The following is a 24,831-nucleotide window of genomic DNA, read 5'->3' as shown; positions in this document are numbered from 1 at the left end:
CGTGTCGAAGTAAAAGTTCAAAATGGTTATAAACTTGTCTATTTACGTGGTATCTACTTATAGCCCGGTCATTAAGTTCGGTTTGTTTGCTTCCCCGTAAGGTGTGTTTTGAAGTGGGCATATAAAATTAATTTTAGATTTCGTAGTGATATCGGTTTGTGCCTCGTAGACGAATTTGGCTCATTTAACAGGCTTAAAATGGATGAAGAGAGCGATGAATATAGAGGAAGCGAGTGAGATTTGTCAAATCTCGTTCGGTCGTCGGTCAATCGGTTCGTGGGAAGTAGAAATCCCTAGTATCTGCCTACCATGGGGAACATCGGGTAATAATATTTATGTATTTAATGTAAGTTTTAACACCACTGAATGTAAAATATTTGCAGAAATCAAGTGGTGTGTAATGCCAACTTCAAACTGTCAGACATGCTGACGCGAATGCGTGAACATTGCGTAGTTAGTATGAGTGTTTTTATTTACCGCAATAACAAACCAGAAATGTATACCGAATCCGCCAAAGATTGGCCAACTGTTCTACGACATTGTGGAGCCTTAGGTATAAAATCGAGAAGATAACAAACCACTACATAAAATAACATTTACAAAGTCGTATGTCGTCATTTCACGTATGAAACTATATGATAAGTTCCGTGACGGCTATAATGTAGTTAATACTAGTGATATGTTTAAATCAACAGTATTTTGTCAGACATATGTTTAAATTCTGAGGCGTAGGCGACGACGGGCCTTATTTGGTTGCGCGAATTGAAAAAATGGTCTTTAGAGACAGGTGAATAATTTCGTTGATACTTTTGGATGGAATTTTGTTATTAAGTAGCAACGCATGAAGTCAAAAACTGCGTCTATGCAATCGTATCCTTTCTATTTATTTAATGTGACTAACAAATCACACAAATAATTCAAATTGAAGTGTCTTTATGTAGGTAGGTAATTTCAAAATAATTACATTACAAAATAATTAATAATTACATGTACTTATTTACGAATAAATAAAAAAAAATATGACTTCAGACCTTACAACAAGGATGGTTTCCGTTTTATTTGATAAACATTTTTTATTTGTTTTGCACTTAGAGAGCAAAATAAGATTTATCCAAACATTAAAAAAAAAACATACCTATAATAAATTTCTCTATGAATTATACTACGGACAATGGCTTTATGATCCCTTTGCCGTGCCATATGGATGAACGAAATAAATATACAAAATCTTTGAATTATTCACAAAATTACAAATGTGTGGAATTCATCATCTTTACGCTTGAAGGTAGCTCCACTAGTAGGTAACCTTAATTACTTTACGTAATCGAGTAAGAGGCACATAAAATGGCAAGTAACTATATTTAAGTTAAGTGCAAAAACAGGAGATGCGTTCTGTTTATTTTTATAACCGCACTGTTATGCAATTCATTGACATTACAAAATTCATAAATGTATTGAAATGGTTTCGTTAGAATCATCTTGAAGTTTGTGTAAAAAAAAAAATTGTGATTTGTTTATAGGAGCTTTGAGTATGCAATTTCATAACATTTATATAGATAGTTAAAATCAATGATTACATTATAAATATTATTAAAACCATTAAAAATAAATCATAAATAAAAATACCTAATAATTCATGTGTAGATTTTCAAATTATATGTTTGTAACATTGTGTCATTGACCCGTATCAATAAAAGCCAAAAACTAGATAGATAGTTCCCGCCATCTGACAAACTGATTTAGCAGTGTTGCCAACGTAACGCCCGCAATTCTACCAGCAATGGTGGCTTCCGCCGATCGATCAATTCGCTGTACCCTACCTCTTATCCAATTTAGTTAAATGGTTAGTGAGCTGTAATCCGAAAGATTGGAGTTGATTGTCAGGGTGTTTAATATTTGTTGGTGGTTTTTTATTTGGCGCTTCCTCCGTTTGACGCACTTCAGTTTAGGTCAATGTTTCTAATTTTAACCAATTATTATATACTGTTATTCATTCTCTGTGGTTCCTCCGTCTCTTCCTAGGTCGAGGTTATCATTATATCGTATGGCGTTTTTGGATACAGTCAAATAATTATATCTAAAGAAAGTTTTGGAGCGCTCCCAGTTTTAGAGATTATTTCGAATAACAAATCCGTTTGTTTCTAGAATGATCTATATGTTATCCAGCATGAGATGTTATGATTTCTAATACTGTAACTAATTTCTCATGAAAGAGAAAGTGAAATTAATCAAAATAATCGATAGTACAATTGAAAAATATAGCGTGAGAGATTGCAATTTACTAGTTGTGCAAATTACTAATATGAATCTACATAACTAATCTAATTTTAATTACTGCATCAAAATTTAATACTTAGAATAGAATTACCGTAAGTTTTACCAAATATATTTTGATTACTTTTTTCCCTTTTCTCCAGCAGTGGGAAACAACATACATAAGCCAGTTAAAAAGAAGATCAATATTTCATGCATGTATTTAATGTGCGCCGAATACCTAAAGCGGATGAGAACACAGGTCACAACTATGTCATGATATGAGTCTCAAATGTTTTAATTTAGTTTCGTAATCACAAACAGGTCCATCACAGCTTCCTGTGTCACCCTGAGATTTATTAATGTCTGTTCGGTATTGTTTGTAGTGCTGATAACTGTCTGATACCGATTGAGTAACGTTCATTTATCACTATGACATTGTAGGGTACAGTTTTTATTGCTTGCGGCTGTACATGAAAGGGGATTAAATGTCAAATTCAAAATTCAAATTCAAAATTCTTTATTCAATTTAGGATGATATACATCACTTATTGACGTCAAAAAAATTACTTAAACTAAGTCTACTGCCGGCTTCCAAAGCGCAGGTGAAGAAGCGGCGCAACAAACTTCACCGCAGCCTTTTCTCCAAGGACGTCAATTAATAAATATAGGTCTTATACATATATTAAAAATTAGGAGGACGAATTTACATCATTATTAAAAATTACAAAATTCAATTATATTTCATTTTAACGAATAATTTGTGAAGCTTTTATTTTCTCCAAATCTCTTTAATTTTATGACTTTCTATGAATGCATCTTTTCTGTATTTAAAAAACACCGCCTCAGTATTTTTTCTAATCTACGCATTTTTTGGACCACCTATATATTTTTGGCCTCTTACATTTGTTGTACAGAAATGAAGACTCTAATAGAAACATTATTAAATCTGTTGTAGTTTTCGTGAGTAAGATCTCTTACTATAGTAAAATATATTTTATATACTGATACCGAGCAATAAATAGAGGCGATAAAACAGCACTTAAATTTGTTAAACCGCTCATTAGTCAAATACTTAATGTATCAGCAATGTTAGCGGAGAGTCATGTTACAATAACCATTAGTGTTACTCCAGTAGTCAGTCATAAACACAGCAATAAAATGGTATTACGTTACTGTAACTGTAACTTAAGCATTAAAACTATGCAACACGTACGCCAATTTGTTTTGCGGTTTTATTACTGATGACTTCAGTTGATCATAGACAATTTCAAAATTTTCTTATTTCATATTTAGAATGCGCTGACTGTTAAGATTATTTTAGGAATCTTGATTTTAGAACAGAAACTTTATATGATATAGGTATAGTCAATCAATTTTGCAGAAAAGTTTATATACAATTTCTAAATTATTCCAAGTTTGCTCACATACAATCATGTAATCTGTGTAGGTACTACGTTCAGAGTACCTACTCTACACGTTACTAATAATACGAGTAAAGAGACTCTAGAATTAAATCTCGAAAGTAATTTGACACGGATTTGTCTTGACGACAGCTACCTAATTGATATCAAGTTCCATTCTCATTCAAATGAAGTGTTCTATTTTGAAATACTCAAGTTGGCAGTAAAAGATAAACAAAATTTAATTAATTCAAAATAAATGCATTTGAAACTGGCACGAAAGAAAAAAAAATAATTCGTGCCAGTTTCAAAGGCATGTATTTTGAGCGAATACGAGTTTATTGACGAATCGATTTGAAATGATGGCTGTGCTGTAACTGACGTTGTGTAAACAAGAACAAAGATGCATTAGCGTGATGTATGTCCGTTGATTAATAGACATCAGCGTTCGGAGATCTCAGCAGGTCAGTGTTTGTGAATGGAGAAGATAATAACAGGATATTATTTCGCCCACGCGGCATTACAATTCGAAATTTCGAACATATTGAATGACAGTTATACGTAGGTATACAAAATATCATTTCTTTACTGTTACATTATCCGGATTTGTTGTGTGCTTAAATTAAAATACACTAAGAACAATTTATACTTTGTATTTATGGCAAAAATTAACATTATAAATTATGTAAAATATACCTCGAGTCCTATGACAGCAGGTGGAACCGATACATTCGAAATGAGAGCGACAGAGACAGATGTATTATTTTCATACTATTTGAATTCTTCAAATAATTTATTCAGAAATTAGACCTTCACAGGCACCTTTTCTCGTCAATTTTTATATTTATAGTTATTTCTCACAGGCTACAAATTGCTGGCATTTCGGAACGACCACTGCTGAGAAGAAATGCCGAAAGAAACTCATTTGAACAGTGTTGGTCCCTATCATGTCAGAAGGGCTTACCATTATTGTTTCTTAATATATAAAAGTACACAATTTACATTGTCAAAAGGTATATCAAAACAGGTTATGATTGTGATCCGAGTGCTGATTATAATATATATATATGAGAAACGAGATGACCAGTTCCCAATATTTTACAAAGTATGTACCTTGGTTACTTCATTTAGTTTAATGTGTATGTCTCAAATTAAAGGCCTTAATCGCATTAACTAACAACAAATTACATATAGTATTGTTTAGCGACAATTAACGTGTACATAATACAATGGGTTCCTATAGTATTTCCTGTCATTAATGCTTTCTTTAATTGTGACTCGTAGATACCCATTATGGGCAACATTAGATAACTTTGTTCTTGTAACAAAAAGATTTAAGATAATGACTTAATGTATAGAGTAGAGAAACATTAAAATCCATTTGAAAAAATAAATAAATAGAAAATTTTGCCCGAAACCTATAATTTAATATATATATGTTGGTTAACTTTGACGTCAAAAGTTTTACTTTTGCAGTAAGTAGTATATTACGTAAGTAATATAATTTAGAATTGTAATAAGTTAAATATATTAACTAACTCGATAAAAACATCAACAAAGCATCAAATACGCAAGACAAACGCATGTATAACATCGTGTTTGTTCCCACATTACGGATTTGACGCCAAACCTGTGAGTATTCTTAACTTACCGGCGAAGTGAACAGTTAAGATCCATAATTACAATAGTAAAATCATTACTATTCCACGGTATATGGTTCCGATGCGGGCGACGAACCCGCTTCCGCCCGCGTGCTGACCATAGATAATGATCGCTTTTGTTGATCAGGTTGGCAACACTGCCGGGAATTTATTTTTAATTTTAACTTGAGCACGAGAATGTTTTTAACTGAGCCAAATAGACGACGATTTTCTAAAGGATTTCTTTTATTTTTACTTATAAGTTTACGAAATGTCGGCTTGAAAGTAATCCCAAAATTATATATTTTAGCGCTCTGTTTACATTCCCATGTCAGCGCGTGTCGATAACTTTACGCCACAAACTTACACGCATAACCGTACTATTTGAATTTCAACCTTATTTGTGACCAAAATAAGAACTTTTCAACAGTTTTCAAATAGCCAAAAATTCTTGGTAAACTATTGCACCGTCACCTGTCAATCAACTCTTGCAGTACACACTCGAAAGTGGAAATAGAAACCATACAATAGTAAAATTAGTTAGTTACCAAATTAAGTCTTATTTGTACCATGTTAATGAGAGAAATGTATACGCTATCTTATCGCCATTGTGTCTGAAAAGGAATTTATGGACACTTGAATGGTTCGCGCCATTTTTGGTCTACTCTCAATATGAATTTCAAATTAAATGTCTAACTGTAAGCTATTAACGCATATTTACACGCATTTACGGCACGCACAAAATTGATTTTAGTTTCTTACAATATACTAATCTTTGCCCATATGAAAATAATTTTAATACCTCCTAAAAAAAAAACAAGGAAACCTAATTTGCACAATTTCCCCACACGCACAATATTTGGCCACACTTGTCTGCAGATACCATAAATAAATCAATATAATGCAATCGGGACATGTTCACAATACATTGTGCATTCTTTGAAATTCATATTGAGAGTAGACCAAAAATGGCGCGAACCATTCAAGTACCTACAGGTAGATCACTTAGCTCGCTTGATTGAAACAAAAGAGTTAATTAAAACCAATGTTTCTGTCAATTCGTTTAGAGCAATATGAATGCACCAAAATAAACTTTACGTGATGAAGTTGCTACATCGTCGGCACAAAAAGTTTAATTGGTAATAATACAATGTGTTAACATTTTTAGCGTCAGTAATATGACTGTACAAACACACATTCTCAACAATTCCATTTATTTTAGTACTTATAATAGGGGAAAGCCATGAGCTGACAAAATATGCAAAATCTACTGGATGGATTGTTATGAAATTTGGTACACGGGTAGAATATAATCTGGAATAATACATAGGGTACTTTTAATCCCGAAATTCCCACGCAGCTAGTGGTATTTTTTTACAAACACCAGTGTAAACAATTATACACAATAAAAAAAACCGGTAGCACTTTATACATCTTTTACTACCGTGTTACGAAATGTCTTTTAATTCTCATATCAACGAGATCATAGACAAAACGGAACGCGTAAGGAATAAAACGCTATCTAATTACAAAAGGCAAGGCAAGTGTCACCGCCCACAGTGCCTTGCATCACAGACGCCTACGGTCTATGCACAACCTTACTGCTATAAGAACCTTGGTTTGTCCATTATCAAAGTCTTCTGAGTCGACAATTTTTTTTTTTCCTCTCTTATTTTGCTCTTCTATAATCCATGCCCATTTGGAAACGATGGAAAAACTGTGTGCCAAGTGCATTAACTCGCAGATTGTAAAGTCAATCGAGAAAAAATATAAACTGCATACAGTTTGTATCGTTCAATTCATTTTGACTGATCTTTCTTTTAAATTTGTACCAAAAATGCGAAGGAAATTTGAGGTCTGAATAAACTGGAGATTATTTTTAAATGATCTTGTGGTAGAATCGATTTAATAAAAATTGACCACGTACATCCTAAAGTAGATATCGCCTACTTTTAATTGCAAATTCAATATTGCATACGTTTCATTGCAAAACACACATCTATTCCGTTTTATTGTTATTATTTGACGACCTCGGTGGCGCAGTGGTAAGGTTCTTGCCACTGAACCGAGAGGTCCCGGGTTCGATCCCCGGTCGGGTCATGAGGGAAAATGATCCTTTTTCTGATTGGCCCGGGTCTTGGATGTGTTTTGTTTATCTATATATGTATTTGTTATAAAATATTGTATCGTTGTATTAGTATCCCATAACACAAGTCTCGAATTTACTTTGGGGCTAGCTCAATCTGTGTGATTTGTCCTAATATATTTATTTATTATTGATTTATTTATGAATCTATGATCTTCAAAGTCAGGTCCTTCTCCGATCCTTTATCACAGTGACCTACTATGAGTAAATATTATACTTATCTATTTACTTAGTACAGCGTCATGTAGGGCTGGATGACCGTTAGATAACGGTGATTGACGTAATATAATGCCTATATTATTTGTACCTTTCCTATTATCAATATTTAAACAGTATGAGTGACATCAAAATATTCCAATCATTACGTGTGCGTATATTAAGTTACGTGAAACGTTAGTAGTTTAACATAGATATCCAATTTACCCGATTTTGTCATTACAAATTTGAGGTAGTACAGTCAACAGCACATCAAGTTAATGCTGTATCAACCTCTATGGCGCGGTTATAACGAATGGATTTGGCTAGGCTGATGTGCTGTTGACTGTATGTAATTATATTGTTAAAATCAAATCGTCCTAAGTTTGTAGCTACTTCTATGTTATCGAAGTTTTTGTTACTATTGCTCTTGATACTATTAGGTAATACAATTTTTCATATGCACACGGCAGTTTATATCCCTTTAATAACAAACAATAAAGCCTAATTATATAAATTTTAACCTTTTAAACAAGACACCCACTTTGATTTAAATTAATTAAATACATTAAAAGTACTTTAATTCCATTTCGATCTTCGCGTGGGAGCACACTAATAAGGTCTTCTTGTTTAGTCGCTTGCATTTCGTAAGTGATCATTCGCATGCCTTCGCTGATAAATTAGTTCTTATCGAAGTTTTATGGCGGCCTTATTGAGAGGATGTGAGAAAGAACTGCCAGCATAATTACTTTGAGACTAAACATCGGACATTTTTTTTCCTCTTCCACATTTGTCTAAACTAGTAATATCAACGCAAATAGTTTTGATCAAAATGTAATATCTCAAGTTCATATGGTACCTATTCAAATATATTCCTATGTCTACTTATAGGTACACCTTATTCTATTTAAACTTTGATGATGGCAAACAAATGGCGGAGTTACGCTCATTTTCCACCCAATCCTTTTGGATCGAGCAGAGAGTGTAACAACGTAGTAAGTGCGGCGTGAAAACACAAGCGTTTTGACTTTCTAGTCCCGGTGCATTCACGTACGAGTTCTATAATTGAGCGATGCGGGAGAGATCAACACATCGCGGTCCATCTTTTTAGAATACGACACAAATAACATTCTATATTCGTAAATTTATACACCACCGGCTCAATGATGCTAGTTTCGCCGCGATTTTCACACTTATCAGCGAGGATTAAGGATGAAATTTCAATCCTAATTCTGAGACTTTGTTTCACTTGGGCAGATGGAGATTCTAAGGTACGGTTACGCGGCAGCGAGCCGTTGACCACATGCATCAATGTTTGTAAATAGAACTGTGCGTATTACGAGAATCTTCTGATCTTTCACACTAACAATCTGTGTCACATCCATCGCTAGTTTGCTTCGAGTTAGCGTCACGAGCGTGAATGGACAGACGATGGATGCTAAAGGATAGGTGTTAACGTCGCTTGACATGACATGTTGAGAAGATCACAATGTCGGGCTGACGACATCTCTGTCGCTCGTAGGATTCTTCGCATCTCTAGTCTGAACGCTGTTTACAAACATTGTATATAAATATACTTCAAATGTATTGTTATATTATGTTCATAATAATGGATCTCAAAGCTGCGTTGTTTTGAAGAAAAGTTAGCTCAGCCGCGCGAAAGAACTCGTTCAAAAGAATGTAACATGTGTATTTGCTCATTCCGTTATTCAGCTGGTTTTGGAAGTGAAAAATCACGCTTATCTCGGTACAAACACTAGGGAACGGTGGTCCAACCACGAGCCATCTGTTCGTTGCACCCATAAAGATAACGAAAATGTATAAACGGGAACGTTCATTTAGTATCAGGCCCTTCATGTGAGCGCTCCTGTGTTTCGCCGAATAAATATTACGCGCGAAAAACGCAGCAGCAATTTTGCATATTTTCAATGTGTTCCATATTCGAACGGACGGTGCGTATGCGTACGGCTCACGCTTTATATTCTGTTTTTGAGATGAGGTTTATTTTTAATCGCGTTGTCCTATTTAATCCGTTATGCCAGCCAACCAGCGCTAACATCAGTCTTAGCGGCACCCGTTGCTTTTGACGTCGTGTTTCACGTTACTACACTCCCAAAATGATCAAATTAATAATCACCAAGTTAAAAAAAGCGGTAGATATTTTTGTTTTTGGAACTTTGCTTTTTTGTTTGGACGATGTTTTGACGGATGTTTCCTTTGTTACAGATATATCCAGATCCTGAGTCTGAGAAGGCGATAATGGGTTCTGTGGTGTATTGTATACACCACAAGGATGGCTGCCAGTGGTCGGATGAACTACGCAAATTGAAGGTAAGTTTTTATGTGACCCGCAAATATTTGTGGAGATAAAGTGAACTGAAGTGGAGCGGTGCGTGCCTCCTCGGAATGTACGACACATTTCTTTATCTCTTGTACCTTGCATTCAAATAGGACTGACGCATGCTAATATGTAGGTACCTATCCGATCCTCTTGTTACAAATATGTGGATTTTGGAGGATGATAACAAAGTTATACAATTGGAAACAACACATCAATCATCCGATACAACATAATTTTGTCATTATTTTTTTTTTACATTCTGTACACGTAGATACCATAATTCAACATTTCTACCTAGGTATATGATTACTAGCTTTTGCCCATGGATTCTCTCGCATGAGTCTTCCGCGCTAACATTACTTTAACTAAATAAAATAACCCCTTCTCCCCAGGCCCATCTCAACACCTGCAAGCACGACGCGGTGCTCTGCGCGGCGCAATGCGGCGCGATGATCCCGCGGGTGTTGATGCAAGACCACCTGAGGTACACCTGTCCAAGACGCAGGGCCAACTGCGAACATTGCCATAAGGAGTTCTCTGGAAGCGCTTTGGAGGTAAGACATTCGTTTCTTGTACTGATTATGTTGGCAAAGTCCTTCGAGCCGGATAACTTTGAGCCAGATTGAAGGGCGTAGCCAGGATTATAGTTTAGCAGCGAAAGACCGCTCATTTCTAAGTAGATAAGTACTATGTCTTTAAAAAAGAAAAAAATAATATAATTTCAAGAGTATTATAAATATGAAAAGTTTTGTGTAATTATAACTAGCTAAGTAAATGTAACTGCACTGACCATTGAGATAAAGAGTTGAATCATTAGGCGCCCAAATGTTGTTTAGTGACGAAGATGTATCATTGTTTACAAACAAGCTAGTTTAGAATACAGGTTTGTCAACAATAATTATCAAAACAACCCGTTTCAATAGTTTAAATACTGTGAACTCTACGAAAAGAGCAAGAGATTATAAACACATTTTATTGACATTATAAACACTTTGATTAAAGGTCAATTTCAATTTCCTTCAAAAGTATGTAACCTTGAAACTCTTGCAGATGAAGAGCTGAATTTTAGTCTTAGCTCGTTATCCTGAAGTACTCCAGAGATGACTTGTTTGTCATCTCTGGAGTAAATAATCTACGTAATTATGAGCCACACGGCAAAAAATAACGAGAACCTCATCTACTTCCAGGAACACCAAGGCAATTGCGGTCACGAGCCGGTCTACTGCGAGAACAAGTGTGGCGCGAAGGTTCAGAGGAGACACACACAGCAACACTTACAACAACACTGCAGCAAGCGGCTCGTGCCTTGCAGACATTGCAGCCAGAGGTACACACAGGTAAGAAGCCTTTACATTGAAGCCTCACAAGGTTTCTCATGTATCATGAGATATGTGATAACTGGCCACTCCTAAAGAAGACGACATAGAACAAAAATCAAATTCTATTAGAGGTTATCCCTATCGATTTAGCAAAATATCTCGTACTTGTAACAACTTTTAGTCAAATCGGTTATCCCTGCTTTATTGGACATACAATTATGAAGTCTTTTGTTGATTTTGGCAGTAATCCAACAGCTGCAAACGTTAGTTTGTGACTTCTTTATCATGCCCTAGTTTTGGACGCGCTATTTGAGAGAGCAGTTAGGCATAGATAAGACAAATTTTATCATGTACCAAATCTTGAAATTGGATAAAATGGGCTCAGAATAGGAGGACCAAACTGTCTGGTGTCCCAACCAGGAAATAATAATAGTAATCATTTACAAAACATTCCATATTAACCAGCTCAGCCAAAAAACCGTTCAGTAAAAACCCCTCTCGCTTTAAACAATATGATGCCATTGTTAACCTGACACGCGGCCACCGATAAAATTGCAAAACTCTTCAGGGAAAATTTAAATATATTGTTGTCATCGATACGCAAAGAAGGAAAAGTAAAAATTTCATTCCTCCGGACACAGTAGGAACCCACGGCGCGGACAGACTAGGAAATAATAAAATAATCATCATTTACCAAGTCTCAACATGTCAACAGCTCAGCAAATACCCTTTGAATTCCTCAGGACACAGTAGCAGCCCACGGGGCCAGCTGCACGCGCGCGCCCGTGCCGTGCCCGCAGCGCTGCGCGGCCGCGGCTGTGCCGCGCGACGAGCTGGACGCGCATCTCCGCGACCACTGCGCCGCCGCCGGCCTGGCTTGCGCCTTCAAAGACGCCGGCTGTCGGTTTAAGGTGAGAACACTTTCTGTGTTCATTTGTGATAATGGTCTGTCATTGCGAAGTGGAAAAGAGAAAATCGGCCTTCGTTTGTGAAAGCAGCTATGCCGATCGCAGAGGATGCAATTGGAGAAATCTATTTACTATTGTGGTCATATATGTCTGCGCATTATGTCCATTTTTGTTGTATGTGTCCAGCGATACGAGCCGTTAGTGTGATCCGATAAGCGTTATCTATTTATTTAAATGACAATCTGAAACAACAAAAAGTAAAATATGACGGTACCTACACTAAACATAATACCGTTCGGAACAATATTAGAAAACAAAAGACAAATGTGTAACCTCCGGCGCGCTTCCAGGGCACAAGACAAGCGCTAGAAAGGCACACAGAAGACAGCTGCCAACAGCACCTGGCGCTGGTGTCGTCGCTGGCGCGGCGCCAAGCGCGACAGCTGGAGAGCCTGCGCGCGGGCGTGGCGCGGCTGGCGGCGAGCAGCTCGGGCGCGCTGGTGTGGCGCGTGCCGGGCTGCGCCGCGCGGCTCGCCGCCGCCGCCGCCGACGCGGCCGGCGTCGAGCTGCTGTCGCCCATTTTCTACACGAGCCAATATGGATATAAATTGCAGGTAAGTTTCTTTTATTTTGCCAGATGATAATCAATTAATACATAATACCGATTCCACCATGATAGACTCGGATAGAATTTAGTGCTAGTTTACATTATAATTCTTTTTTTTTGTTATTTGTAGTGGATAGCGTGCTCCTCTCAAACATTTAGGTTTAATTCATTTTGATATATACTTTTTTAAATCACCTTTTCTTTTTTTAAATAATATATGCCCTATAAGATATACCTATTTCTGAAAAATTGAATAGAAACTTTACACTAGTCACAACTCTATTCATCCTTTTATCTAATAAATTATAACAGTAAATTTAGTTAGTAAACAAATCTGAAGCTATATTTCCTCAACTGAGTCACTGTGAGTACGAGTGTCCGGAATTAGAGAATTACTCATAGTAACCCATCATGTAATATGACTAACAAATAACTAAACTTGTATGTTTATTTGCTTAGGGGCTCTGCCATGACTTATCTGTGCTAAAGATATATCTTTAGTATACTAAAGTTATTAAATAATTGATAAGAAGAATATACGTTACAATAGTTTGGAACTAAAATCAAACTTTGTGAAAAACAGACACATTTTTTAAATTCTAATCAAATCTGTCTGTCAGAAATTAATTTTATATATTTCCGGCCAGTAATTAATGTTTAAATTTCGAATATCATTTGATATTCTGGTCATTTTTTCCGATATTCAGCCAGTATTAATGAAATCTTTTTTTTTTCAGGCATCACTATTCCTGAACGGCAACGGAGCGGGCGAAGGGACCCACATATCAGTGTACATCAAAATCCTACCAGGCGAATACGACGCCATCTTGCGTTGGCCTTTCGCACACACGGTCGCCTTCACCCTCTTCGACCAGAGTTCCAACCCTGACAGAGCCTGCAACATAGTCGAGAGCTTCGTCCCAGATCCCACGTGGAAAAATTTCCAAAGACCTTCCAAAGAACCTGATGCGCTGGGCTTTGGTTTTCCGAGGTTCGTCTCCCACGAGATGTTGAAGAAGAGGAATTTCATCAAAGATGACGTCATGTTTTTAAGAGTTAAAGTGGACCCGAGTAAAATTGTAGCTGTATAAATAGTCTATTCTGTGTAAATTGACTTTTGTTTTAAAATGTGGACTAAGGATTCCCGTATCAATCTAAATTGTTTCAGGTAAAGCTACATTGATGTAAGTATTGTAGTTTTATGGGCATTACAATATCTATTATTTCATGTGATTTACATATTATCATCAAATTTTGAGTAGCAGTAAAATTTTACTTTAGAATTCACATTTTGAAAAAGCCTTAGTTCGTAGTGTATCATCGCACAAGCAAGTCATTGTTATTTAGTATTAGGTAATTTAAAAGTCATAGTTTAAGTTGTGAATATTAGTACCTACTTATTAAGATGTAAAAATTGTATAGAAATTAGTATTAGAAGCGCCAACGCGATTGTTATCCTTTCACTAAAGATCTCTTGAGTTTCATTGCCGGCTGAAGAACGTAACTTACCGAACATTGTTTCAGAGGAAACTGATATCTATTTCTAACAGAAATATGTTTATATTCCTTTGCTTAGTTATTGGCGCGAATAACCGAAAACATATCACAATTGTAGTGTATTACGAAAGTGATAACCTGCTACAAGATTGAAGACATAAAATGTGACGTTTCAAGTTTCAGCCAATCACAACGGTGAAAATTAATTCACGTTATTTTATTGGCTGAAAGGCTGTCAAAACACTTGATTGTTGACATTCAGGTGGCATGTTGTACGGAATATCTTTGCCGCCGTATTTTTTTTATAATTTAAATAACTCGCACACATTTTTATAGGGTTCTGCAAAAATCGTGTGTTAAGCTTCTCCCTTGCTCGGATGCGTTTTTGTCAGCCTTACGAAACAATAATATAAGGCTTTTTGAAAAATGCTTCGGGCGAATATCAACAGTACTTCAAAAATAATAACAATTTCTTAATCTCCGAAACATGTTCGGCTTTGTTATATCGGCAGATCTTTGTATATATTTCTGTTTTATAAAAGAAATGATTTTATCAAAAAGTTTTTTGTTGACATATGGTTGAACCCTGTTTTTTTTTTAATGTAAATAACGTCTATCCGCGGGAAATGTAAATATTAAGAGTCTAAATTAAAAAGTCTTTCTTATTTTCTGTAATAAGCTGGAGGTAGACCAAAGTGTTATGATTGCTTTGCAAAAAACAAAAAATCTGTACATTTCTTCGGCAAAGTTAATCAACATAATGTATGACACGGCTAAAGCTGTAATACGATTATATAATATATTATATTATCACATTTATGTTAGACATATTCTTTATATTCAACTTGGTCTCGCGTGTGCTTTTCTTTGTAAATATTTAATATATAAAAATTTTGGAGAATATGTTTCACCACTTTCTAGTAAAATATCTTTTTGTAATCTGATAGATAAATCTGCCGGAAGTGGAGAAACACAATTTATCTGTTTGCACTTTATCAGGAAGCAGTGAAACAGACCTTAAACCTTATCAAAGATTTATAATAACGCCTGTTGTAAGATCTCTCATAAGCGCTTGCTTTTAACACTAATAAAATAATCTCATGCAATGATACATTCCAGAAAAAAAATATATTATAAGTCTGACATTTTCTATAATCAATGTGTCAATAAATTCGAGATAATTATTAAATCACTGCCTTATTTCTCATATACTGGTTATGTCCGGTTTTCGCTGGATATAACTGGTGTAAACCGGATTTGGGCGAGACATGCCGCTCGTATGTAGTCCTGATTAATGTAGATATCTAGAACTAGCTAAGCGTTATGCGGTGTCTAGATTTTAAGTACCTAATTGTAACTGGAGAGACTAACAAAATATTAATTAAGATTAGTAATAAAGCGGGCTTAGCGTTTAGTTTAGTGCGTGTACGCAATATTTCGTAAGATTTGTACATGACTAGTTTATAAGTTGGAAAAATATTTGTTGCGAAACAAGGAATACATATGGATACTATATACTAAGTAGGGTCTTTGTCTGATACCCTGTACCTTACACAATGAAGATAAGCCAATTAAATTTTTTATGGAATTAAAACTTTTTTTGTTCTCCCTCATGTCATCTGAGCGTATCAAAGTTTCCTCGGCAGTTAAACTTTTGAGCCCAGAGAACCTTGGATCTTACCATCCCGAGTTGTCAGACAATTTGTTGTTTTATTAAAGTACTATTTAGTTACAAGTGGTCAAATAAATTGCACTGTACGAGTATTTATTCAATAATCAATAAATCAATTCCATACAGAAGCAACGATGAGGTCTATCCATCTCACTCTTGCCTTGAAGATCCATATTGTACCTATATTTTATATCCCATAACACAAGTCTCGAACTAAGGTACTTTGGGGTTAGCTCAATCTGTGTGATTTGTCCTAATATATTTATTACTAAGCAACAAAGTGATTAACCTCAATCAAATATCATACAAAATAATTGCATATTACAATGCACTATTTATTGCAACAATAAATCGTATAGATAACAAACTAATTGAATTAACGCTCCAATTCAGTCATAGTTTGTTAATTCATCTTACAGATGATTTATAAATTACTATGAGTATTGAAAAGTAAATTAGGTTTATTGACAAATAAAGAGATAATACTCAACGGCCCACACTAAGTACTAAGCTTGTATCGCGGGTACGGTGGACACAAACACAGAAACGGGCACAACACACCCAGAACCGCGGCAATTATTTGTGATCACAGATACAAATATTTGCCCGTACTGGGATTCAAACTCAGGACTTCCCAATAGTGGACGGGCGTGGTGACCACTACGCCACGAAGTCTAAATATGTTTTAGGATAGGGAAATACAGTGGTCCTTTTCTAGGGCGGGACCACACGCCATACATATTGAAAAATAGTGTACTTTAACAAATATTTAATTATCACAGTTATAATGATTTTTAACATGCAAACATTTTATTTATACTTAACAGGCACTGATCTTAATAAAAAGTAACATATTTCAACAATGTTAAAGAATCACAGAGGTTAAAACGACCATAGGCTGAGAAACTAGATCTTATGAAAGCTGATTTTCAATTTAGATTATTAAAATTCTGATACGTATTTTTCCAGTGAGACAATGAAAAGAAACAAACCACAAATTGTTCTTTTACTTCATGATTGCAAATTTATATTTATTGTGCATTTGTATGATAACAATGATGGTTCAATCATGGTTCAATTTGTATGGTAAAAAAACATTATTACATAATATATAGATACTATTTACATATAGCCATTCTCATCCCTTTTTAATATGTAAAAACCGCCGACATAGCTCACCGACGCGTTATAGCGCCTATAATGACAACACAGTTATTGCAAAAAATATTTCTGAGTTTGAGTTTTATTTATATGAAATTAAAAAGTTGCCGACAAAAACTTGTTGGGCCAGCCTTCGTTAATGGCATAATGTGAGACTTGTCTAACTAACAAAGTGACTTATTAAATATTTTGAGAACTTCCTGACTGGCTGAATGTGGAGTTATTCAAATTAGTTGGAGCCGTTTTGCGCGCCATCTGAAAAAGCAAATTTTTTTCTGTAATAGAAATAATAAATGTGTTTATTGGTAATATCTAATTATTGAAATTTAGTTTAAAAAGCATGTAATAAATGGATGGTTATTACTCTCTGGTTATATTCTATCCATGTACAAAAATAACAATCTGTCCAGTAGTTTTTGCATGAAAAAGTTTCAACATACATCCTCACAAACTTTCGCATATATAATATTAGTAGAATAGCAATGACTATAATCAATCAATTTTAAATAAAATTATGAATATAAATCTACATTTACAAAGATATTATAATGTTACTAATTCTTCTATCATGTGGAAATGACACTCAAATATATATAGTTTCTGAACATGAGGTGGCCGCTGCCCTAATGGACCTTACTGAGATCCTGTGCTGAACATTGGCCATTCTGAACTTATATAAAATCTTGATAGATATTTATTTAACCCTTCTTCAATTTTATTTTTGTTTCCTTATAAATGGCGGAAAGATCATGAGTAGATAGGTTAAAATATATCAGATTTGATTATTAAACCAGTTTTACATCATTGACGACCTCAGTAGCGAAGTGGTAAAGTGCTTCCCTCTGAACCGAGAGGTCCCGGGTTCGATCCCCAGTCGGGTCATGATGGAAAATTATCTTTTTCTGATTGGCCCGGGTCTTGGATGTTTATCTATATATGTATTTGTGCAGTATTCGGGGTGCTCTTCAATAATTTCCTTTTATTAGACGATTAAAATACGTTTATTGGAAAGATTTACAGTAAAACAGAATAATTATATTAAATTTGTGCTATCTCAAGCGCGCGTGGACGAGACAGTTTTTCTAGAGAGATCTACCAGTGGTGGGGCGCGTACAACTGATGATCGATGAAAAAGTTGCCGACTTCTCACTCATAGATGGCGATAGTGGTATCATAAACAGTATTTGTTATAAAATATAGTATCGTTGAGTTAGTATCCCGTAACACAAGTCTCGAACTTACTTTGGGGCTAGCTCAATCTGTGTGATTTATCCTAATATATATTTATTTATTTATTTAATAATTTTTCAGATTGACCTGGGTCATGTATGTTTAATGATATATGTATAGAATAGAATATAGTATCGGTGAGTTAGTATTCCATAACATAAGTGATTTGTCCCTATAATTTATCCTTACCATTTGTATCCTAAGCAGATCATCCATAGCTGACGGTAGGAGAGGCTTCACAGAATTGATTTCCATCATCGTGAGGTGGTCCAGCCTACCATAACTGCCTCCGGACTTCATTAGAGCGTCCATGGAAGTCCTCAATTTAGACATACGGATGTCCCATATGTCTTTTATGATCGTTTTTATCTGTGGGGCGTTTGGGATGTCTTCGGCAGCACATCCTAATATCAGTTTTGCTTCAACCATGTAGTGCTCATTTGGCATTTTTGTGAAAAACCTGGAATTGTACATAGTTATTTAAAACAGTTATTAGTTTTTAATGGTACTTTTCAGTGTTCTGTACCTCAAAAGGCAAAAACGGAACCCTTATAGGATCACTTCACTGTCTGTCTGTCCGTCTGTCAAGACCCTTTTTATAATTTGGGACAAATTATAATCATTAGCCATAGGTGGCTGTATGTATTTTTTTTTTGTTTAAGCATGATAATAATGTATGAATTGTTTTATGTTTACCTCAAAGAATTTAAGACCCAAATAAAGCACCTAGGTGCTAATCTGCGTTCAGTCATGGACTTTTTGTAAGTACTTAAGCATAAAATCTAGATACCAAAAAGTTCTCTTTCTGGTATAACTATAAATAATATTGGAATAACTATAAATATTCAGACACTAACCTGGATCTTTTTTCTTCCTCTTTAACATTCTCTAAAGCATCTACTTCCATCCAATCAGGTGGTACAATTCGACACTTCTGCTTCTGTTTCAACATCACAGCTAACCACAAAGGTACATTTACCGGCAAACCAGCTCGAAAAGGCCCAAATTCACCGCATATCAAGTAGATTTTGTCGTATGTGAAATTTGGAATTATACTAACGATTCTGTTTTCTCCAATAAATTCTATTTCACAGGGATCCATATTCATTTATTTTCAATTATGTAGAATAGTAAATCATCCTTCGCGATCGCGATGCAGTAGTTATTTTGACATTTTATCTGTCACTGTCAATAAAGGCGCGAAAAAATGGCAGGCGTAAAACTAAAATCCCTCGAATCACAGCCTCGAACCCAGACCCAAATATCTTTACATATGGAGTGGTTTTAAAAAATATAGGCCCACGATGGATTTATGTTGAGTAAGGTAGACCATTTTTTATAGATGATGGCATTACGAATACGTACGTATATTCTTAGTGCCATCTATATAAGGCCCCAAATATTCATTTTACAAAAAATTATAGCATCAACTAAAAGATGGCGCTGCTATATTTTCGAAATTTCTGAAGTGGGTACGTATAAAGTAATGAATGTTCCTATAATTCCTATCATGAAGTAATAAAGCCTTTGATTAAAGCAAAGTATTGTTAATTTTATTCGACAATTAATTGCATTCGACCTGTATCCATTCATAACAAAACATTGCCAGAACCAGAAAATAAGGCATAATTTTCAGAAGCAAGTCAAAACGATAAAATATCGGCACGATCGATGCAAATCGCTTTGGCAAAGTGCAAACTCCTAATTACTGGCAGTAAATAAGGGTGGTCGGTTGACAACGTCTGAGACGGATAATATTTATAGCCCGGCCTGCCTCGACGACGCGACGGGGTCCGTGCTTCTGCCCCCATTCTGCCCCTACTATGGCATCTGTCATTTAGTTATTATGTTCATACCAGTCACTATAAATTATAGCTAGGTAGGTACTTATTGAAAATTATTAATAGGTAGTAAATGTACCTACCATGTGTAATAAAACGGTTTTGGCATGATTATACACGTGCAAATTTCTGTATGCACATAACATTGGGAAAGGATAAAGTAGAAACTTTTATTGGTTGGTTTATGAAGGATTGCAATATAACGTATAATGTTGTAGAAGATGTTTGATGTTTGTGTGACTTGTGACGTTGATATGTTTATAATATCCAACATTTTCCCTTTTTTTCTTTTGATCGGCATAGTTCCTGCCAGAAAATTGCGGAAAATGTTTACTACGGATGTAATAACTACTTCGGTACCTACTCATTCCATGATGAGTACTTACTATTTAATATAAAATTTAGAGACCTGAAACGCTTACCTATGATTAATTCCCATTAAATTTAAAAAACAAACACTACGACAGATTTGTGGGACACTAAAAAAGTGCTGAAAAGTTAACCTTTAACCCGCGACAAATAAATAAGAAATTTGTCTGCACGAGCGAAAAAACACATTGTCTCCAGACATCTTTCTCCTTAAATCTGCATACAAATTCGTGAGATCGCGTACAAATTCACCCAGTCATTTAAAAGCCATTCCGTTTCTAGCGAAAATGCTGTTTTTTGCCCATAAACATGTCGGGAGGTGACACTTGGCGTTGCGCAGCGACATCTAGTGTCGGGGGGGGAGACGATTTGTATTCTAGTCACACTGCGACGCGATAGATGGCGCACCATGTCACTCAAGCGGGCACTTCGAATTCTTTTGTTGGTTTCTTTTTAGTCTTTATTGCCTACCCAAGTAATTTATTTGTTTTGTCTCACGAGTAATTTACTGAATTGAATATAAAGTAGCATTAACACTGTTTTGAGATGATAAAATTCAGTTTGGATATATGGTTGAAATACCTACCTAATATAATATCTACCTACTAGAATTCAAATAAGTCGCTCAAGTAGGTACCTAACTATTAAAACAAAATTACATTTAAAAATTTTCTGGGCACTCGAGTAAAAAGTTGTGATTAATCAAGCTTCTTTTACTCGTAACTTGGGAGTTAAGTTATATTTTCATATCATTATGTTACAATAAGCTATCTTCTAATTGGCCGGGTAGGCCCGGCAAAGTTTCGGAGATCGAGTCTCAACAGATAAGTTTTTGTTACCGGCAATATTGCTCTGGTGTTGGTAACATTTGGGCACCTTATTCATATTCATAATAATGTCATTCGTCACTTCATTACATAGACCTTGTAGAAGAACCGGCCAAGTGCGAGACGTACTTGTGCACGAATTGTCAATACCATTATAAAAACCATCTGTAAAAACGATAAAAATATTAAGTTTTTTGTATGGGAGTATTTTTTTTGTATTTGTTGTTTTAACGGCAATAGAAATAAATAGTCTGTGAATTTTTAATTAGCTAACTATGACTTTTCATGACATGAAATACAACCTTGTGAGAGACGAGCGACAGACAGACGGACAGCCATAATCCCCGCCGCTTCAAGAAGGAGTAGTGATAGAAAATATACTTTACCATTTTTTTTTTTTTTATTCAATTATTTAATGTAAATTTTATTATTAATTAATTATTTATTATTTTATTTATATTTCAATTATTTTATTTATATCTCAATATTGTTAAATTCGAATTTTACTAACCTAGTTTTTATAAGTTTTACTAACAAATTATGAGTCTTTGTTACTTGAAAATAAATAAATTCATTCATTCATTCATTAAATAAATAACGCTTATTATGCCCTGGCAGGACGGTAGGTAGTTGCCGCGCGTTACTGTTTTGCCGACAAAGGCGGTGCGGCCTTTGACATCAAGCTCGCACATCCGCAGAAATGTCAGTTCTATAAAATGTCAGTGATTATTTTGTGACTGAAAATTTTGCTTAATAATTAAGTGAGGAATATTTTATTTAATTGTGTGGATGATGTGCTGGACTGGATTCTTTGATGACGTGTCTCGGGTATTGCGACTGGAGTTACTATACAGAGGCTTGAAGACTTCACGATAAACTGCATTTTAAGTAGGTAAATATCTGCAACAACTAAGAATATAATATAGGAAACTATAGTACCAGTATTACTACGTATATGTATGTAAAATATTAAGCCACATACCTACCTATGTAGGTATGCATAGTTAATGTAGGAGGCGATTCAGCGTTGCCAGAGTTTTTTTGACAAAGTGGGGTTAATGTTTAAAAAAGTGGGATTATTTCATCAAACGCGGGACATAATAGAAAAAAAACAGCGAATAGTTAAATCGTTTTTTTATATGTAGGTAGGTACTAGAGCTAAATTAAGTAATTTATTTATAGATTCAGGTACCCTTTGTGCAAAAGTATGCTGATGTCGTGTTTTTTTTTTTACTTCTGACTGCAAATCCAAAAAAGTAGAACAGAGTTGTCCCGCGTTGGATAGAAAATTCTGTACTCAAAAATCAGGACGTCCGGCATTGTTGGGGCGGTTGCTTCGACGTTCGAACTAAATCATCGCGGCCGCGGCCGACAAGAGATGGCCGAAAAGACATCGTTTTGAATGTTTACTCATGTTATGTATCTTCGGCATTTCTTCTCAGCAGCAATTGTTGGTGCTAGTGTTAGTTTTGAGAATAACAATTAAGTACTTTGTGAAGGTACCCTACCTACGTGAAAATGTGCACGTGATCGTCTAATTTCAAGGTTTGATTTTAAAGTTGTGTGCTTATTATCAAACCTAGTGCGACACTTTTAAAGTCGTGTTGTTAAAATCATCCACAGATATGTGAAAGTGAAAATCAGCTAGTAGTTTGTAGCTTTGGTAAATACCTATCATTTAATTTAGAATATGACGTGATAAAGTGCCTGTGAAGGTCTAATTTCTAAACAAATGATTTGATTTTGATTTTCAGGAAGGCGGCGGTAACAGGCGTCCGCGCGTTTGTCGCAGTGGCTGTGCGAGAGACGCGGCTATCTAGCTGTCTCTTTCCCGCCTCGGGTAAACTATAACTTTATAAGTAATAGCATGTCGGTAGTGCTTAACTGGTTTACAACCAACAACTTAGCTCTAAATACAGAGAAGACAAAATGTATTAAATTTTCTCTCTTAAATAACTCGCACAATGTTATACCTTTAACAGTAAATGGTAAAGCTCTGGAATGGGTACATAGTACTAAATTCCTGGGCATTACTGTGGACGACAAATTAAAGTGGGATAAACATATTGAAATCACGGCCAAAAAACTTAGTACGGCAGCTTTTGCAGTGAGAAGGATCAGACAGTGTACGAACATAGATACAGCTAGACTTGTGTATTTCAGCTACTTTCATAGCATTATGTCCTACGGACTATTAGTTTGGGGTAATGCAGCTGACATAGGAAAAATTTTTGTATTACAGAAAAGAGCTATCCGTTTTATTTATGGGTTAAAACCTCGAGATTCTCTTCAAGAACTCTTCAAATCAATTAACATCCTCACTGTGGTATGTCAGTATATCTTTGATGTGCTTATTTTTGTCAAATCAAATTTACATTTATATAAAAAATTAAACGAAGTAAATAGTGTAAACACTAGAAATAAGCACAAACTTTGTATGAATAGATTCAGGCTTAAAAAGGTTCGGCGGTCTTTCGTGGGTCAAAGTGTAAAATTATTCAATAAACTCCCTGCAGAGGCTATTAATCTGCCAATGAAAAATTTTAAAATTTATGTTAAGAAAAATTTAATGGATAAAGCGTATTACACAATTAACGCCTATTTGACTGATAAAAACGCTTGGATCCTCCCGACAACTTTGCCACTCCACACATGATCTCCTAATTTTTATTTTACTGTTTTTTTATTATTTTATTCACAATTTTGAATTTTGTTATAATAATTCGTATGGCATTTAAATTTTATTTGTAAAACATGTACGTGATTTGTGATCTTCAAGTGTCTGAATTATACTTCTATTTCGACGAATAAGAATTGTAATTATGAAGTCATGGGAATCGAGTGTGTCATGCTCACTCAAATGGTCAATCTGGTGGTGGCGTCGTGGGCCGGGTCGTGAGGTTCCCTCTATTATGGTTGAGCTACGCGATGGCTGTCCCATGCGTCAACTCGTGAACGGGTGCTGCCAGAGGGAACTGGTCATCTCGTTTCTCATATATTTTCATGTAAGTTAATTGTGTTTCACATCGATATATATATATATATATATATATATATTATAATCAGCACTCCGATCACAATCATAACCTGTTTTGATATACCTTTTGACTATGTACATTATGTACTTTTATATATTATTAGAAAGAAAAGAAAAAAAAGAAAAAAAAATTTTTTTGTAAGAAACAATAATGGTAAGCCGATCTGGCATGATAGGGACCAACACTGTTCAAATGAGTTTCTTTCGGCATTTCTTCTCAGCAGTGGTCGTTCCGAAATGCCAGTAGTTTGTAGCTTGTGAGAAATAACTATAAATATAAAGATTGACGAGAAAAAGTGCCTGTGAAGGTCTAATTTCTGAATAAATGATTTGAATTTGAATTTGAATTTGAATTTGAATTTGAATTTGAATTTGAATTCGGGTC

The 24,831-nt window shown here is 35.1% G+C and overlaps 2 protein-coding genes across 5 annotated transcripts in view; one reads left to right on the top strand and one right to left on the bottom strand.

Annotated features, from left to right (window-relative positions):
* Traf4 (TNF-receptor-associated factor 4) overlaps window positions 1–15,903 on the top strand; it is a 106,822-nt gene extending 90,919 nt beyond the window's left edge. For 3 of the 4 annotated variants that reach the window (XM_053769417.2, XM_053769416.1, XM_053769414.2), the window contains 6 exons: window positions 9,864–9,968; window positions 10,371–10,532; window positions 11,166–11,315; window positions 12,041–12,208; window positions 12,556–12,819; window positions 13,550–15,903. In XM_053769417.2, coding sequence (XP_053625392.1) covers window positions 9,864–9,968; window positions 10,371–10,532; window positions 11,166–11,315; window positions 12,041–12,208; window positions 12,556–12,819; window positions 13,550–13,903 — 1,203 coding nt within the window. In that variant the 3' untranslated portion in view covers window positions 13,904–15,903. Of the gene's footprint in view, window positions 1–9,684; window positions 9,791–9,863; window positions 9,969–10,370; window positions 10,533–11,165; window positions 11,316–12,040; window positions 12,209–12,555; window positions 12,820–13,549 lie in introns of those variants that run through there. The other variant, XM_053769418.1, reaches the window with a different exon arrangement.
* An 832-nt stretch (window positions 15,904–16,735) lies between these two features.
* Window positions 16,736–19,558, bottom strand: Psf2 (Partner of Sld Five 2). The gene is made up of 3 exons (XM_053769748.2): window positions 19,230–19,558; window positions 18,562–18,832; window positions 16,736–17,397 (listed from the first exon to the last, which is right to left on the bottom strand). Exons 1-3 carry the CDS (start codon window positions 19,478–19,480, stop codon window positions 17,323–17,325), a joined length of 597 nt encoding a protein of 198 aa, XP_053625723.1. The 5' UTR covers window positions 19,481–19,558; the 3' UTR covers window positions 16,736–17,322.
* Window positions 19,559–24,831: the final 5,273 nt, after the last annotated feature.

This window comes from Plodia interpunctella, chromosome 3 (assembly GCF_027563975.2).
Source record: "Plodia interpunctella isolate USDA-ARS_2022_Savannah chromosome 3, ilPloInte3.2, whole genome shotgun sequence".
NCBI lineage: Eukaryota > Metazoa > Arthropoda > Insecta > Lepidoptera > Pyralidae > Plodia > Plodia interpunctella.
Note: the sequence above shows the minus strand (reverse complement) of the source record. Positions and strands in the feature narration are given on the sequence as shown.

What these genes read in the sequence shown, in the direction of transcription:
- Psf2 (XM_053769748.2), bottom strand. Translation starts at nt 19,480, where the DNA reads ATGAATATGGATCCCTGTGAAATAGAATTTATTGGAGAAAACAGAATC. An exon ending in GAGGAAGAAAAAAGATCCAG is followed by an intron (nt 18,833 to 19,229) that starts GTTAGTGTCTGA and finishes GTACAATTCCAG; the next exon opens with GTTTTTCACAAAAATGCCAA. An exon ending in ATCTGCTTAGGATACAAATG is followed by an intron (nt 17,398 to 18,561) that starts GTAAGGATAAAT and finishes TTGCTTTTTCAG; the next exon opens with ATGGCGCGCAAAACGGCTCC.